Source organism: Pocillopora verrucosa, chromosome 2 (genome assembly GCF_036669915.1).
Source record: "Pocillopora verrucosa isolate sample1 chromosome 2, ASM3666991v2, whole genome shotgun sequence".
NCBI classification, from domain to species: domain Eukaryota; kingdom Metazoa; phylum Cnidaria; class Anthozoa; order Scleractinia; family Pocilloporidae; genus Pocillopora; species Pocillopora verrucosa.
In genome coordinates, this window is record NC_089313.1 from 19714879 (window position 1) to 19733312 (window position 18434).

At 35.2% G+C, this 18434-nt stretch overlaps 2 protein-coding genes across 3 annotated transcripts; one reads left to right on the forward strand and one right to left on the reverse strand.

The window, feature by feature from the left end:
* The first annotated feature begins 703 nt into the window (after positions 1–703).
* LOC131790542 (tectonic-like complex member MKS1) lies at positions 704–14583 on the forward strand. Of its 2 annotated transcripts, XM_059107753.2 has the most exons (23): positions 704–786; positions 908–1038; positions 1451–1521; positions 2940–3022; positions 3752–3824; positions 4972–5075; positions 5242–5379; positions 5827–5872; positions 6180–6267; positions 6475–6520; positions 7286–7322; positions 7445–7504; positions 7687–7729; positions 8101–8163; positions 8921–8991; positions 9455–9521; positions 9617–9724; positions 9916–10049; positions 10639–10721; positions 10819–10881; positions 11172–11209; positions 12037–12130; positions 12776–14583. In XM_059107753.2, exons 1-22 carry the CDS (start codon positions 713–715, stop codon positions 12099–12101), a joined length of 1686 nt encoding a protein of 561 aa, XP_058963736.2. In that variant the 5' UTR covers positions 704–712; the 3' UTR covers positions 12102–12130; positions 12776–14583. The 2 variants fall into 2 exon arrangements, with proteins under 2 accessions (XP_058963736.2, XP_058963735.2); XM_059107752.2 differs by having other exon boundaries at positions 12037–14583.
* On the reverse strand, positions 12534–18315 carry LOC131790543 (centromere protein Q). The gene is made up of 9 exons (XM_059107754.2): positions 18122–18315; positions 17780–17849; positions 17443–17635; positions 16743–16817; positions 16550–16622; positions 16328–16404; positions 15902–15971; positions 12995–13084; positions 12534–12787 (listed from the first exon to the last, which is right to left on the reverse strand). The coding sequence occupies exons 1-9, from the start codon at positions 18263–18265 to the stop codon at positions 12650–12652; spliced, it is 930 nt and encodes a 309-aa protein (XP_058963737.2). The 5' UTR covers positions 18266–18315; the 3' UTR covers positions 12534–12649.
* Positions 18316–18434: the final 119 nt, after the last annotated feature.

The following is an 18434-nucleotide window of genomic DNA, read 5'->3' on the forward strand; positions in this document are numbered from 1 at the left end:
GTTTGCAGGTTTCAGCGTGAAGAAAGGAGGTATCACGTTATTGAAAAATGTGAGCAAAAAGCATATGTTTATCCTATTGTAAAGCACTGGCGAGCGTGTGCTTGAAGGCGAAGCCTCTTAACTCCTTCTTTGAGGTAAAATAACTGACTTTATCCGGAAATTACTAGGAAAATAAAAGAAACGTAAGAGTCTTCTTCGTGAGCTTCGTTCAAGCGCTTTGTCTAGTTTCGCAACATGAAGCAATTTTGGGCCGCAGGTGTCAATTTAGGTTGGATGATTTGAAGAAGTTCCAGGGAAATTTCCGAACGATTATCACATCATTTGAAAGTAGAAAGATAGCATGTTACTTTGGCAAAGTCTTGTTTTCGTAGGATAGTATTTAGCTTTCCTGTAACACTAAAATTTGCATGTTTACCAGGTAAACCTGCTCGCATGTCGAATTTTGAAACTTTTGAAAATTTCTCCCGTATATCAAGTCAATAGAACCTTTAACTATTTTCTTACATACATTCATCAAAGGGAGTGTTATGGCGAGATAGAAAAATTCTTTTGTCGTCAGAATGAGACGGTGAACAGCAATTCAGGTGAGCCATCGTGTCCGCGGAGCCAAGCATATTTTCGCGCCAAGAAAGCTTTTGTTTATTTGCAATTTGCAGTGGACTTCATAACAGAGTACCCGCTGAGAACCTGGGTCATAGTCAGACAAACAAATATGGCGGATTTCTTGGAAGATGTTGGAGTTGGCTATTACCGCTCGTTAGATCCCCCGAAGAACTTTGTTGTAAAGTACGAAAATATTCTACTTCCAATAACTCAGTTCAAAATCATTTCAATTTAAGTCAGATACAGTTGCTTTTAAAACGGAAGCCGTTTTGCGAGTCAGCTGTTTTACCTAATATTTCCATAGGGTGAATTTAAGGCGAGTGACGGCGGCGAGCTATCTTCCAGAGTTTAAATTTGGTTCTCAGCAGAACGTAAATGATCAAGAGGGTGCTGAAGTTGCTGGAGAAGCTTTGGAAATGCAGGGGTTAAGACAAAGTTCGTGACAATTCTGTATAGTTGCATCATCATCAATAAGTTTTATCTGACGAGTAGTTCTTGACAGTATAGATAGAAAAGTATGACAAGTTTTTCTTTTACAAGTCCCCTTACTTAAAACCTGAGAAGGAGACCAGTCATGGACGAAATTTGTTTGTATTTATGATCTGAAAAGGACTCTTGTCAAGTAAATTGTATAAGGCTCAAGAGGGCAGAAGAAAGTGTAATTTTAGCTCATTTTAGTTTTTGTCAGACTATAGCCACCTAGTAAGAGTTTGATGAATTTTTTTTGTCATTAGAAATTGCACCTTTTTTTTGAAGGAGGTTCTGACATGTGAGGACTATGTCATTTATTTCAGATGGTACTATTGCTGAATTTAAATATTGATTGTGACTTTCATACTTAAAATAGACCAAGGTAAACCACCTGATCAAGATTCAGAGGAATCTATGTTTTATTGGCAACAAAAGATGTTCTCTCAGGTTTGTATCATTAGTGGCAATAGACCATGTGAGCTATGTGGTCACATGGTGTCAAATGGGTAAACAAGAATTCAAAATGGCTGCTTAAGTATGTACTTCAGATGACATCTTATAGATTAAATTCCTTCTTCTTGTCAAAATTTTCGTATTCACAGGTAAATCAGCTCTCAAAAGACTGTGATAATGCAGAAACTGTAATAATCAAAATGTCCAGTCTTAAATTGAGATTACAAACAACCTCAAGCTGGAGAAACAAACTTGTGAGCACACAATTTTTAAAGATCACAGTGATAGATAAAACGGGCATAAAAGGGAAGAAAATGAATGATAAAAAGAACTTTTGGGTGATTTTGTGATTTGAGGTTAGATTAAAGCTATATTTTGTTGTGAAAACTGCCAGGCTTTTTGTTTTGCATTGATTGGTATGCTCTAGTTTTTGATTGGCAGCCAGTTATTGTTCTCAGATAACTAAATGACTGGAAACATTTTTTAAAACATTCAAGAATCTGAGGCAACCAATAAAATCTAAACTAGTATATGTGGATGAGGAACTCCTAAGCCATCACAAGGAGATTTATAACATTCATGTCTAATGCTTGGTTTATGCCAAGCTAAGTGTCAACATCCATGATTTCATTCACAAACCAACCTCAACTTGCATTTTAAAGGGAATTATAGTGGTCAGGAATTTTTCAACCGTAAACAATGTACACGATCAACATAAAAAGGGAAAGTGTCACCATCTTTCATCACAAAGAGGGCCAAGACAAGATAAACAACTTCACTTTTACTTAAACTAAATTAAATTTTCCCTGACTCAAAGTGAATTTCCCTGACTCTTCCCTGGCCTTAAGTAATTCATTTTAGCTTGAATTTTCCTGATATTAAGCAACCATGTCACACATAACATTATCATGCTGGAAACAAAACACTATTTCTTTGTGAAATAGCTTCTTCTTGACTATAAAATCAACAAAGGACAGATGCCATCTGCTTTCAATCTCCTTGTATATCATGGATACTTAACTTTCGAAGCGCAGAATCCTTAGGGTATTTATGAAGAAACAAATCCAAATTTGTGGAAATATTGTTAGTGGCATACAGACACAATGATAATGGACTGTTCTCTATGCTTCACAGTTGATATTGTTATGGGGCGACAACTGTTTACCCATTTTGAACCATGTGACCAATCTTTGACAAATGGAGCTAAAATGGCTTGACTGAGACCTAACTTTCTTGACCCTGTTCAATAAGCATTTCCTGATGACACAGATGTATACATTTACATGATGTATATATCCTGATGTATACATTTTATGGTTTCAAGTATTTTTTTTTTCATTTTAATGATAAATACCTTGTGTAGTTCTATGTGAATATTACATTCACTCAGTTTTCTTGAACCAAAACATCAGAGAGAGATGGAACTCTATGGAGATCTAACCAATTGTTTTGGACCTCTAGAGCAGAAATATCATGCAGAAATATTAAAGCTAAGGTATGTTAATCGATATGTTGAGGGAGATTTGTTCCCTGTCAATATGATTTTAGATGAGATAACTGATTAGCAGACTGAAAAATCTTAAGTAATGTTATTGATCCTCAGTGAATCCTTGTTAAAAATGGAAACTGACCTTTAAACTTTATCGCCATGAATAATAACCTTCTGATGTCAGAAAAGTGCACAGTCTGTAATTCTTTGACTGAGTTTTGACGGCATAAACATTTTTTTTTTAAATGTCAGTAATCTTAAATTTGAAATTCTATTTTGAAAGCTGAAACACAGCCAGGTTCAGCTAAACTTTATAACCTAAAGTATTAAAGGAAAAGTTGTCACATGTATTTGGGTGGTGGTATAAATCTCCTAGATAGTTTTTAATGAAGTACATGTTTGAAATATTCAGCTACTATTTTGTAGGGTGTATGAGAGTTGTATTTTGGTGGCATTTCAGTTATTTAAAAGTCAGAGGCTAGTTGTTTTAGATCTTGTTAGCACTATTCTTGGAGTGACTATCCCAGTAAACATTAAAAATCAATTTCATATTTAATGTATGAATTGAATATTAAAACAGAACTTAGACGTGTGGTAGTTTTGACTGATGTAAACAAGATGTAAATGATTTAATTGTTCATAAAGCTACAAAACTAATCAACAATGTTGTATTGCACAACCCAGGCTAGTCTATTTGACTAATCTTGGTGCTATTATTGATTATTGTGTTTGAAGGAAAAAGGGTGGAAGACCAAATAGGAGACTTTTCTCTTACGTTGATTGTGATAGCTATGTTAATGTGGATGAGGTAGGTCAACAGAAATCACAATCCTTATTGTTTTTTTCAGTTAGGAATAAAATTGTCCTTTACCTAGTGGAATCTTAATTACAATGTTGGGATTCAAACCCAAGTATTGAACCTCCTGTGTCATTCTTGGTCATGAAAATTTGTATTCAGTGTCTTTCTCCTAGACTTTGGTGGATTAAATGGTTATTTGCAAATTGTCAGGAAAAGCTGACAAATGGTGGAAAGTAGCCTTCAATGGACTTGCATTTATCCATGGAAAGAAGTGAAGGGTCTTACTAGTAGTGTAGGTCAATGAGCTTCTGAGCAAGGCTCTTCCAAATAATTTTCAGCCTAAGAGGATCTTAGTCATCAGATACATTAGCTAACTTGGCTAACAAACAGTTTGCTTAAGTCTTGGGTCCTTTCATTAGCCTCTCAGTTTCACTAATGTCTCTTTTCCAGGTTACTTTAGAAGAGAGACCGCATGCTTTTTCAGTTTAAGTTGGTTAATGAATGAAAATTTCCCATTTAACATGTGAGTCATGATTTAGAAAAGGCTGTCACTATTTTACCTGGACCATGTGTCACCTGATTAATGTGTGTGTTATTCGAAACTTGTGTTGTATAATGTGGGTATGATTCACTCAGTTTCAGTCCTTCTTAGTTACACTTTGGTTTATTGCATGGTAGACTGATAAAATCTTAAAAATTTATCCTTACTTAGTTTTGAAAAGACCTTGAGTCATCAAATCAACTTTCAGTGTACCACAAATCCACTTTGCAGATGTATCAAATCAACTTAAGTGTTTCTTAAATAAACTTGTATTGAATCAACCTTCTCCACTGAACTCCTCTATGACTTTTGGATTGATTAGAAGTCAATCAAGATCTGTTAATAGAATCACTAAACATTTTTGTAATGCATTAGCAAAACAACCTATGAGATGTTAGCAAACTACCCTGAGATGTTGGAAAAGCGACCCAAGACATTAGTGAACTGGTCATTAGGGAAATAAGTTATAAGCAAAACAACCCCTTACCTCCTATTTTTCTGGGGCTGTTTTGGATACATAGATCTTTGTTTTTTGTTTATTTTAATGAGTCTTTGTATTATGATTCATGACTTGCTCTGTAGTGCATCAGCTTGAATGTAGAATTTTCTCCACAGGAATCAAGACCTCTCACAACTTCTGCAAATGAAGTACCCAGCTACCTCACTAAAAACATGACAACTGTTAGGAGGAGAAATATTGGAACCAGAGTTGACCGCAGGTGAGTATTATGCCATTTAGGTCAGACTGGCAAAAGGAATTTTGGTAATCAACAAAATTTTACTTCTAAAGAATAACATATTACCTTTTGTCCTTCTCTGATTTTTTTGTAGTGTTTCTGTGCTCTTAATAATGAAGAGTTACCTATTTTGTTGCATTTTTTTTAGGAATAGACCCGGTGGATTCATTACCAGAACTGATCCAATTGTTGTTCATGAAACAGAAACTAGCAAAACAACTGCCCATGTTGTTAACATACCATACAAGACCATGCATGTAATGGCAGATCTTGCTCCAGAGGGAAAGTTAGTGATTGTACATTCCTTCAGGCAGACATTCTAACACCTCTCTTCTGTTGTTTGTTTGTTTGTTTGTTTGTTTGTTTTTTTTGTGCCAGTCCTCACAGTCAGCTGAACCACCCCAGGTTAAATACCTTGAATGATGTTAAACCCCCCCCCCCCCTCCTCACCTTATTGGCACACCACTTTGTAAATACACAGAAAATGTTGTCTTTAATGCTGTCTAGCAATTGGTTGAGTTATCATCTGTGAATCTTTTTAATATTCATTTTTTTCTAATAAGCTGTTTAGTTCAGTTCAATACTAACTACAGTTATACTCTCAGGACACTCAGTTGTAAAATGCTGGAACTTGACATCTGGAAGAAAACATTTACCTTAGTGGTAACTGCTATTGAGTCGTTAGATACAAACCTACCTGCATTACATACCAGTTCTCCTTCTTTTGTCCTAGAGCTGAAATTGATCAGAATGATGAATATGTCCTGTTTTCCATTAAGGTACAAAATAAGTTCTAAGACATTCCTTTTTTGAATTATGGAAAGCTTCATAACATCTAAACCTGCTCTAGGTGATTTAAACATATTGATATAGTGTTGCTTAATATACTATTAATAACTTATATATAAGTAAGGGTGTCAAACAGGTTTTTTCAACTATTGTACAAAATAATCAACTGTGGAATTGAGTGATAACCTTACTTAGTTTGTAGTACGCTGTTGTACCCTACTTAATATGGATGGATGATTAAATTGACATTATTTGAAACATCTTCCCTCATTATAAGTTTTCAACTTTTTTGTGCAGATTGATGCTAATGGACAAATTTTTGTTAAACCTGACTTCAATGGGGAAAAGCCACCATACCGTATTGAGACACAAAATGATCTGAGAGGTACTGTGAATGTTACCATTCAAAGACTTCATGCAACAATATTGAGTTTCACTAATGACATTCTTAATGTCATTTACAGAATCACTTTATTGTTCCATTTTGTACCTTCTGACAGGCTAAATGATAACCTTAATTAGCAAAGCAGTAGCTGTAGTAGTGTTGCATAGCAGACCAAAGCTGAACAACTATTTCTTTTTTCTCTTGCAGAGGTTTATGAATATACTATTGAGCACTGTTCTGTTCAAATGACAAGGTACGCAATGTATTTAATTTTGTATGTATGTAAAGATTTCCCATTCTGCTAAATAGAGATTTCTATTTAGCAAAATTACAGATTTCCCATTTTGCTAAAACAGATTCCAATCTCACAAACACACTTTGCTAAAATACAGATTTTCATTTTATACTTCCTGGTCTAGTTGTTATTGTTTGCTAGGCTGGGTATGCAGCCACACCAGTGATGAAATGAACACTTCATCATTCCAGCTGCTGGAGTTGTCTGCAAGGATTCTTTTTTAGCAAATTATGGATTTCCATTTTGCAAATTGCAGAAACCCCATTTTATTTTGTTTTATTTCATGTCTCAACTACAATAAGCCTTGTGATGAGACAGATGCCATCTTTCTTTAGTGACAAATTTTTCCTAAACATGTAACACCCAGAATTACACAAGAAACTGGCCACTGATTTAAGTCAAGAACATTATTTCATTTATACAGCTTTCCCATTTCAATTATTTTTAGGAGTCATGTCTCAATATGTTGTGTTTTTGCACTTTTGGAAACAACAATTTGCAGCTTTCTTAAGGCTACAAAGTATCAGTTTGACTTGATAAAAAAACACAAAAGAGGCACAATGAACCAAGAAGAAGCAAAACTGGCTGAGTGAATTTGAGGAACTTCTGGGTACAGTTTTCCAAATGAAATACCTCCCTTTAACTTTTTTGTATTTTATTGTTTATTTTCAATGATGATATTTACCATCATGTTTAATTTTCTTTTTCACTGGTAAATTTTAGTGATCAACGGGAGCAAGAATTCAAGAGTTTCAATGAGGCAAGTCTGTTTAAGATGTGTCTTATAATCTATTCAAACAATATATCTCTATATTATTGTTGTAAAATCATTATCTGTCAGTGTAATAGATTGAAGTGTTGTATGTTTGTTGTTTCAAACAGCTTTACAACAGACATGCTTTGTATTTGGCCTCACAAGTTGGATCTGGATTTGAGACTATGGTTAGATTAGCTAGTTAATTAAAGGTTTTTGTTGGAGTACAATTTATCAGATGCTGTTTTAGACAACCTGTTTAAGAGAAAATTAGCAAAGCTCCTGCATGTATAATTATTATGATAGTTTAATATAAAAAAATGATACTCTGTTAGTGAAAACATGGACTCAATTTTTTCTGCTGTTACAGCCAGAACCTGGTGTTTTGAGAATGAATATTTTGGGGGAGATAGGTAAGTTAAACAGATTTATTAGAACTGAATAGTACTAAGTGTGGTTTAAACTTTACTACTATTGTTAGTAGTGTCTATTTGGTAAAGAAGAAGCAAGAATGGTGGGGTCTTTGTGTAGCGTTCCTGGGTTAGATACTTGAAATTCACAGTGCCTCTCTCTCATTCCAAGAATATGATAGAGTGCTGCCAAAATTTAAAGGGGGTGGGGGTACTTTACAATAACCTTTGTTGGACTGAGATCTGATCCAGGAGGAGTTGCCATACTTCATCTCGTGCCAAAGAAAGCAGGACCAGCTCTTGCAGAATTGGCCATTTACTTGTATGCATTGATCTTCATCCAACCTAACCAATGAATTTTGTTTCAACTATAGTTTCTGCCAAAGGATTTGACTATGATGGTCTATATGTTCACTTTTTTCTGGATCTGCCTGAAAGTGAGTGATCAATAAACCAAAGGCCACAATAAAAGAAAAGTGGTGAACTCTTGGCATTTTAAACTTAGAAAAGTAAAGGTTCATAATCTGTGTGGTAAGAGTGCAGAACTCTCACAGGTATTAAAATGTAAGTGCCACATAAGTGGGAGTATAACAAGATAATTTGGTTTTATCAATTGAGTTGATAATGTAAATTGGCCACTGTAAATAGTTTTGAGGCCTGAAATGTCAGCTGTGGATGCTCTTTATGGTGGCTAATTTACATATATCAACTCAGTTGTTAAAACAAAATTATCTCGAAGGTATTAGTTTCACTCTAGAAATCCAGTTGTTTACTTGAGTGAATGGCTTGGGAGTCAGTGACTAGAAGTTATGAAACTATCAATTAGGAGATTGTATTTGGAGACAAGACCACTTTTTGATGACGTGTCAAAAAATTGAATTTTTGTCTTATTCATTGCAAAGTTTGAATTTTGTGAGGTCTGACACTAATGAACAACAAGAACACAGCTAGTTAATGAATCAAGTACTTGATTTTAGATTCAACAATTTTAAATTTGACTGTTGTAGACAAGTTTAACAGAAAAGACACTATTACTGGTGTCTTGAGTTTAGAAATATTACAATGTCACTCATTTTCCCTGTAAAGAGTCACATATAATTTATTGCATAATATAGTTAGTGCATGAGCAGAACTGTAGGTATTGTAGAGGAAAAACACAGATCTGTTTATTTTCCACTTCTCTTTGTAATGTAGAATGGAGACCAACTGATGACCCAGTTTTATCAGGTGTCACACAGACCTGCATGACAAAGCTGGAAGGAGAAGTAATTTTTTTAAAAATTCAGCTTATCGTGCGATCAGATTTGTTGTCATTTATAAGTATTGTAAAAATAATTAAGTGAGTAAGTTTCCAAACAATTGCTAAAGAGCATCTATTTGGGGAAAAAGTTTACGAAGTACAAAATTTGATGTCCATCCTCAAATTATCTTGGGGAAGTTAGTAGTTAACGCTACCAGGAGAGATGGTGGCAGAGCATATGCTATACTGGGCTCAAGATACTAAACAAAAGTATAAATGAATACCAGTGCACTGTCAGGAAAAGTGGACAAATTATAAGGGGCTACTGTCTTGTTACAGTCACCATGTACAAGAAGGGGCAAGTCTTAACCCATATGGTTTTGATGCTTTGATAATCTCAAGTCGTCTTATCCCGTATTTTGAATAACTTGTTGGATATTATTCATCCAAGATTTTGTAATGACTTATTTTTATTTTCATATTCAAAGGACTATGTGGCACACTTTAGTTTCCCTTTTGATTTCTCATTGATCTATCAAGAGGATGATGATTGTGGTAAGTTTGATTGGAATTCCAGCATCATTTGAACAATTCTGATCAGTGGAGATCTTTGAAAATGTCTCATGTTGCTTCTTTATATTATTGTTCAGATGATTTTATTCACTGGCCAACACTCTTTCTGGAGGTGTTGTCATTGGACAGCTGGGAAAGGTTCAGAGCTGAGGGTTATGCATACATCACTATACCCAGTAAAGCTGGTAAGAGAGGTTATGCATATATTAGCATAAGTAGCCATACCCCATAAAGCTTTGTGTAGAATCAGGATGAGAGACATCTATGCTTAAATTTTGAGTTTCACCTAATAATTCACATGGGTTATGAACATAAAATAGGCCAACTCATACAGTTCAAACAAATTGAAATAATTCATTGTGTTCAAAATTACCAGGCAGCTACAGTATGGAAGTGAACACTTGGCGACCAATAGGAAATGGCACAGGTCCAGAGATGCAAAGGTTCTTTATTGGTGGATCACCAGAATTGGAAGATCCTACATATCCTCAGAAACCTGCCATGGCTGATGTAAGATATATAGTATAAAATCTGTATTATGTGACAGTTGTGACCACTGCAGAGTCTGAGTTACTGATTCTATTTTCTGTGGGTTGAGTGGTAATTAAACATGATCAGTTTGTTCACCAAAAGTCTGATTCATAAGACCTTTGACCAGTCAGTCAAATAAGAGAATGCTTATGTTTCAAAGACATTTATTTGCTTCAAAAATATCCTTGCTCCTGAAGGAACACCTGTTTATTATATAGAAAGAGAACAAATCAAATAATGGATGTTCTGTTTCTTGAAGGTCTGATGGCTGGTTACATGAAGAACATTGCTAAGACTTAAAGTGCGTTGCCCTTGGAGTGATTAGGATGAAATTCCCAGATACTAGTTGTCAATTTTGGTGACCAGCTGCTGGGAATTTCTGACCCTGCACTGAAAATCTCTTTATCACCTAGCCAGTTGATTTGTCCAGGTTTAGGTAGCTTGCTTAAAAGAGTACCTGTACATCACTTTTCACCTCCTTTCCCCTTAGGAACAAGCATGACTAAGTATTTTGGGGCACTGACTCTGTACCATCAATTTTCATATATCATCTTTTTTTTTATGACAGGATAAGGTATTGAGCAAATATTTCTTCAGGACAGCTGGATCTGGGAGTGTTAATGTCAAGTTTCATGTCATGCAGCAGTGTCAGTAAGTTTACAAAGGTCTAAAAGTTGTTAACATGGCTGGTACTTTCAATGTTTGTGATCCACATTTTGCCATTCTACTTATTTGTTATTCTTTGAAGGTCTTTTATGGATTCAAAAGCAAAGAAAACTCGTCGCACAAGAACTATACTGGACAGACTAGGGTGGGTCAACTACTGTAAATGCCTAAAAGAGTAGCTTCTGCCTTTGCTAAATTCTGCCTATGGGTAACTTCAAGGCTTAAATAGTAATCAACAGTGCTGTACCAGGAATATGTTGCTTCTTGAAACTATCAATTTCCACAGTGAATTTTGGGTCCCATTTCCATAGTGTTAATTCTTTTTTTCACATTGTTGGTGATTTGTTGTTACATCTTTATTTGACTTCTTATTGCCCTTTTTTAAAAGGAAAAACGTACATAAATATTTTAAATTAGTCTCTTCTATTTTTACAGTGGAATGAATGCTCTGGACTCTTTAGCACAAGTTATGGGTGAGTTGAAGGGATTTTCTACAACAATATTTCACTATTTCTAAATGATGAAATGAAATTTTAAAAAAATTCTAAAAATACAAAAAAACCAAAACAAAAACAAAAACAAAAAAAGTGCAAGGAACCAACAGAATTCTGAGTTTTTTCTTAGCATTTAACACCTTTCATTCCTACTTTGGTGTTGGATGTTGTCATCTAAATTAGGATGAACTTATTGAGTGCTGGGCTTGTGCTTGTTTCATAAGTTATAGTTAAAGTGGTATGTTTATACTAAGACTTAAAAAAAATAAACATTCTGGTTTTTATTTTTTTTGTCATTAAATGCCCCAATTCTTATAAGCGTCCTTATAGAAGAACCCCTATGCTAAAAATACCCCTATTCCGACAAATGCACCTGTTCTGTTTCAATGTTAGCACTGTTAGAGTACATGTACATTGAGATCAACTGTAGTTCATCTTCCTTTAATTTCTCACTGAATGCCTCTTTGCAAAAACAGTTGTCTTTGTCTCAGTCTCTCAACTATTGTGTCCATTTTAATGCACAGTTCCTTCAGATGGATGCTTGTTCTAACCTAGTGGGATACAAGGACAACAAGTCTGTTTTCTAGTCTTCTTGATCCTTGTTAAATAGACATCAAAGCTTTGTTTTGCGCACTCTGCTGTTATCCAGAAAAGAAATAAGTGCGCTGTCCCTACTAAGCACCCTTTTTCAAATACATGCCCTCCCTACAGGTAGCAAACGTAAATGAGTGCTCCAGATGCTCTATCAAATCACTATGGTAACTGACTTTTCTCTGATTAAAATGCTCTCTAATTTCCCTAAATAGATGCATTCCAAAGAGCAAAAAAACGGATGTTGGATGCGCGTGAGGGACTTCCATCCGTAAAATGAATGCAGAGCAAATCTTCCTGTTTTTGCTGGTATAAAAGATTAACTTGAGTTATGGTTTGCATGAAACTTACAGTAAAGAAAATGTTTTGTAACAGCTGGAGTTGTAATTTTTCTATGATGAGCGACTGTATAAAAAAAATATGAGATGTACAAATGTATATATCCTTTACGAAATGTTACTTGTGAGGTGTAGTTACAAAGTGTGTAATACAGTTCTTATGTACAAACATGGCTTATAACTTATTTATACCTGTACAGTAGCTGCTCAAATTTCTTGAATTCTTCACTCCAATGAACAATTTGTCAATTACTGTTACAGAAATTAATTTTAAAAAAGAAATTGCAGTGCATCACCGTGGTTCAAGGCTGACCTTATTTCTTCGTTAAGATTAATATTGTACTGTCAAAACACTGCAAGTGATTACACTCATATTGAAATAATGCTTTGATAAGTTTATTAGTGTAATACAGAATGTTCTCGTCTTCATGACAATTTTTATCACTCAAAAAAATCCATATATACAAACTTTAAGGCAATTTTCTCATGCTTAAGAATCATGTAAGACATGAGTTGTTTCAGATACAGCCTCCAGCCAGTTTCTGAAGCCAAGTTTTTCTGTTTGATTACTCAGCTTGGTTAGTGCTTGAGCTAGTCGTTGTCCATTGCCTTGCAGGATGGAGGATACCTGTTGCAGAAATCATAAATTAATCTACAAAGTTTACAACCTATTAAAAGGAAAAAAAAGGGGTATTTTGTTGATAAAAGGGTCATTACTCAACTCTTTTTCTTAAACCATAGTAACACTCCTACATACAACACTCCTAGACATTTTCACTTAATGTTCACCTTCAAATTTATAAAATTTAACTAATTAGCCAGGCGATATACTTGCCTGGAACACTGTAGATAAGTTACACTCTTCATTTGACAAGCTTGGCAGATTTAAGGAGTTTTGAGCCTCAACTTGGAGCAGAGGATGGAGCTGTGTAGTAAAGAAACAAAATTAACAACTGAATCAATCAAGCACTTGATAATAACGAGACAATCAGGATCATTGACATTAAGAAAGTGTTTGATTCCTTTATCACATTCTGTCCTACTTCAAAAGTTACAAGGCATAGGAATCACCAGAGACATTTGGTTGTGGATAAGGGATTATCTTGCCTACCAATACCAAGTTACTACCATTAATGGCTGTAGTTCCAGTGTACACAGAGTTACTTTTGGTGTTCCACAAGGTCACTCCCTATTTTCACTCTTCTTAATGATTTACCAGACATTGTTAATGATTGCGAAGGTGAATTCCAAATGTATGCTGATGACATCACTGTTTACGTAACCAGCTCCAACCCTAACATGGTGGCCATATCTCTTAATTTTACTTTGAGTAAACTCACTAATTGGCACCAAGACAATTTTTTAGCACCACACCTGTGCAAGACAGAGGTTATTTTAATGAAACACAGCACCTCCATTGGCCCTCTACAGGGTATAAAATTTGGCTCTACTATTATTAATTAAGTTGCCTCCGCTAGGGCCCAGTTGTTCAAAGGGCAGATAGTCCTACCCAACAGATAAGTGTTAATAAAACATAGCGTTATCCACCCTTCAAACAACCCGAGCCAGATGTTTGGGTGTTGATTTTGATAGTGATTTCAATTTTGGAATTGACCAAATTTTTGTATAGAAACTCGATTTTTAAAAATCATTTTATTTCTTTCCTGTCAATGCTTGGATAGACTTCTACTTCAACGTAATATTACCATCCAAAACTTATCAATATTCTGGGGCTCTTGCAAAAACATTGTTTGATAAACTTGACCGATTACACACAAGGGGCCCCTAGAATTATTTTCTACTTAGATTTGTGTATGCCAACTGAAGTTGTTTCAAACACCACAAAAATGAGAGCCTTCATAGCTCATTTACTTCAGCAACTACTTGTTTTTGCCTAGAAATGTTGTTATGGGTTTATGCTTGGCCCTCTTGAAGACTTACTGGCAAAACATGAGAGTAGGTACTGTTTAAGAAAACAAGTATGTTTATACATTCCAAAACCTGAGACAGATAATATCAAGCGGTCCATCCAATACATGAGTACCGTACTCTGGAAAAGGCTTGCCAATGAAGAGAGAATGACCAGCTTGGTTGCCAAGTTTAAACCAGTAAGAAAATTCCCTCAAAATTTTACACTTTTTAATTTATTAGTGGATATAACTTTAAATTTCTTGTCTTAATCATGTATTTGTAGTTTTAATTACAACTGTAGTTTCTTTTTCCTTTTTACTCCTTAGACTTGACTTAAACACTACCACATCAGCTATGCTGTAATTTTATGGTATTTAATTAATGCTTTTATTATTATTACTATTATTTTATCAATAAATCAATCTCAGCCTAGGCTTCAACCTGACCTTTATTTCCTGTAAAGATAATGGTGTGGTAATTGCCATAATAAAGAATAAATTCTCAACTGCCAAAGCTTATTCATTCTAAATACTAGAAACAGCCTCATACTGTTAGGTTTTGGTGTAGAAGGAAAAAATCCACTCACTCACTCACTCTTTTTTTGATCTGTTAGAAAATTAATGTAAACACTAAAACTTGGATTAAATGAATTATCTCCTGCCTCCCCTACCAGGTTTGCTTAGACTGTCTCCAAAGTTATCCTACTGTCTTTTGTTCAAATATCTGGAAGGTTATACAAATGCCATAATTTTTACCTGAGTACATGGAGTTATCAATTGGCAATTGTCCTCAGGCAATAGGCTAAAATGATCTAGCTAGTTTTTCCTTCTTTTTGCTCTATCCTTATTGAGATACACCCTTCTGCTCCTCACAAATAGAGAGGAAATGTGCATAAGAATACTCAATTAGAATGAGGAGGGGTTCAAAGTCTTAAAATCAATGATGACAAGTTTCAGCGATAGATATGGAAACATTTTGTTGCCATGCATAAGCAATTTTAACTCTTGACTCCAAGTTGATTTTTGCATATCTGTTTAGCTGCAATTTGGCATATTTTACACACATTTGGCAGCTGATTTAGCTTGTTTTGAGCTTTTATAGATTTCACTGGATTTTAACTCTCTTACGCAATTACCTTGTGAGCTATTTTGGTATTGGTTTGACAATGTGAATCTTATTAGTCAGAACTTTAAGGCACAGTTAAATTTAATTCGTTGCTTAGGCAAAGATCAAATTTTTAGCATCAATGTGGCCACAGTTCCATGATATTTTTTTACTGTTTGGCCATCAATGTATCTGACTTTTAAGTAAACCTTATCTTTTGTCTGTTGTTACTGAATATGCATATGCTTTATTTTTAGTGTTCCAGCTAACGCGGTTTAAGTTAATAAATATTTAGCCCCAGTTGTTTGAATGCCAGATAATGCTATCCACTGGATATATCATAATCCAGTGAATAGCACAATGTATTTTGTGAACAGTTATCCACTGGATAGCAATTTATCTGTCAGATAGTGTTATCTGCCCTTTATACAACTGGGCCCAGGTCATTTAAGGGTATATGGATATCATGCAATATTGGAAGGAGACTGCAAATGGTTAAAGTTCTCTTCTACTTAATTGAAGAACTAAAACATACCATGAGGTAGCCCTAAGGGGCCTTTGATTATGTGTGTCTGTGTGTGTGTTGTAATATACGGACTGAGAATAAACAACAACAATACTTTGTACTCTTAAAATTTTATGCAAGAAAAAGCTGGCAAGTATCTGCCCTTGCTGATTTCATGTTTCGGTCAATAACATATTTTTAGAAATATGGGAAATTAACTACCTGGGGTTGGTTTTGCTGGTTTTTGTTATCCCTGAAGCTTTTCACCTTCTCTTCATCCTGTTCTAAAAGCCTGAATGAGAATGTTGGAAGTGAAAAGTTTCCAAATTTCTCTCAATTTTGAAAGCAATTTCTTTGTTTTTAACAATGAATGAATAGAGGAGAAAATTACAATAACTGGCCACTTAATACAGGGTGACCATTTATTAATGTGTCACTTACTACAGGTTTACCTGTAACATACTAGATATAAGATGGTTATTTCAATATGACAAAGTACACCAACCATACCTATTTTGTCTAGAGAGACACACTGAGAGACAGACAGGGAGGTGGGCAGCCTGAGTAAGGTAGGCTTTTGGATACTTTTAATAAGCTGAATTTACATGTATCTGTGGGTAGTCATAGTGGAAGAACAATTTTCCTTACCTTGCCTGGTCATTTAACTCTTTCTCCAAGGCATTTACTTGATTAGTACAAGAAATTAATGCATCTTCCAATTCATGCTGTGTTTAAAAAAAGTTTAAATTCTTTCAAAATTTGGTCATTTTTAGGTAAGAGTTGAAATCAATCAAAAATAACACTGGAAACTCATGTACCACTAACTCACAGTCATTATTTTAAAAATTGTTTGCTTGTTTCTTGACTTACTGATTCAGTTTCCATTTTGGTGTAGTCTCCTCTTTGGGTTGGTCCTTTGATGTTGTCAAGCCTAATCGCAATCCTGTTCAAACAATTTCTGGTTTAAATCTCATGTTCATTTTATTGGTGGAAGAAATTAATGCTGATGCCAATGTTTAGATTCTAAAAAAGGCTAAGATCAGTCCCTATAAGGTAAATTTACCTTTCAGATATTTGCTGAAAATGAAACTGAATTTCTCTCTTCTTCTTGGAATCTGGAAAGTCATTCAGAACACTCCTATAAAGAAAAACAGATTTAACATCATTACCTTTTGATAACCCAAGCCATAAAGATTGTACCCAATAGAGTAGAAAATCATTGCAAGCATATTAGGCATGGGATGCAAATGAGTTTATTTTGTGGTATTTTCAAGAGCAACCTTAACTATTCCAATCAAAACAAACTTTTCCAATCGGAAAAAAAGGTCAGAGGCACAGCAGTGCTTGAGTTGAGCATGTAGATTTTGGAAAACCAAGGTAAACAGAAGAAATCATTGTGTGAACAGAGGAACTTTATTAATTTAGAACACCACCAACTTGGAAAATGCAAACATTTTCTAGGCCTTTGCACTCTCAACATGAATGGTTAGCATTACTATCCCTCACAATTTCAAGGTTTTTTACAATGGTCATAGAAGTTCTTGACAAAGACCATTAACACACTCTCAACGGGACCCACAATTGGGATGTCCTTCCTTTTTTGAGCAGTAAACATGCACTCTGGCTCAGTTCTCAATGTCAGAACACTGACAGTTACCTCTCACTAATGTGACCCTACTTGTTTGACTGAAAAGTTTCTTTCCTGCTGGTGTAGGACCCCCCTGAGCCTACAGTTGATTTTTGAGGGAACCAGCATAACTTACAAAATCAAGTTTTCAAGGACTTGTTTAGTATATGTTTTTGTTGACATGCAAAGTGGCTTCCATCTAGCATATGTCCTCTTTGTGACAGTTATATCCTGAATGCGCTGTGGCGTTCCATCATCCCTCAATGCTTTTCCTCTCTCATGAAATAGATTTGTTCTTTGTTTACTCTTGGGTGTCCTTCCAGATTTACCTGGAAGGGAACAAAGCCAAACAAACTGAAAAAAATTATCGCTGCCGCATGAGGAGGAGTTTTGATCGGACAACGAGTATTTTTTGGCCATTTTTCAGTGCACCTTGTTATAAACAATCATTGACAACAAAATCAACTCTGTACCTTCAGTTCTTTTAGACTTTAAATTTCTGCATGGAGATAAATGCTCCTCGTTTGCAGAACGAATTTCACTCTGTTAAAATCGAAACAAAACAATCATCATTACATGACTGCTATCGCTAATATTTTGATATTCAATAGTATAACCAGCTCATTTTCAAAATGTCCCCTCTCCCTTCCTTGCCGCGGGTGGCAACACAACTCCTTCTGACACAACCAAGCCAATGAAGGCTATGAAGTCAGTTTAAGGTCCTCAAAATTATTCACTAAGAATTTCAAAGGTTTAAAGTGGAAAAAATAAGCTCCCTCAGTAACCGAATAATGTAGAATGAACCATGAGATTACCTTTTCTTGACTAGTCGATGGTAAGACATCTGTTTCCTTTATCCTCGGTACATTTGATTCCACAGCCGACTGACTACGATCAGATGCACGGCTTCTGCGCCTTGACTTTGGGGCGTAGGTGATTCGGCTTCTACGTTTCGCCATTCATATATTAGTGATCACTGTCCTGACATCAAAAGGCCGCCATGATTCAAAATCCGAGAAGTTTGTGCATGTAAGCGCAATTATTGTGTCCCAAAGCACACAGTAGCTACATTATATCAGTTATGTTGGGAGGTGAGGATGTAATTTATAACTTGATGTATTGAGACAA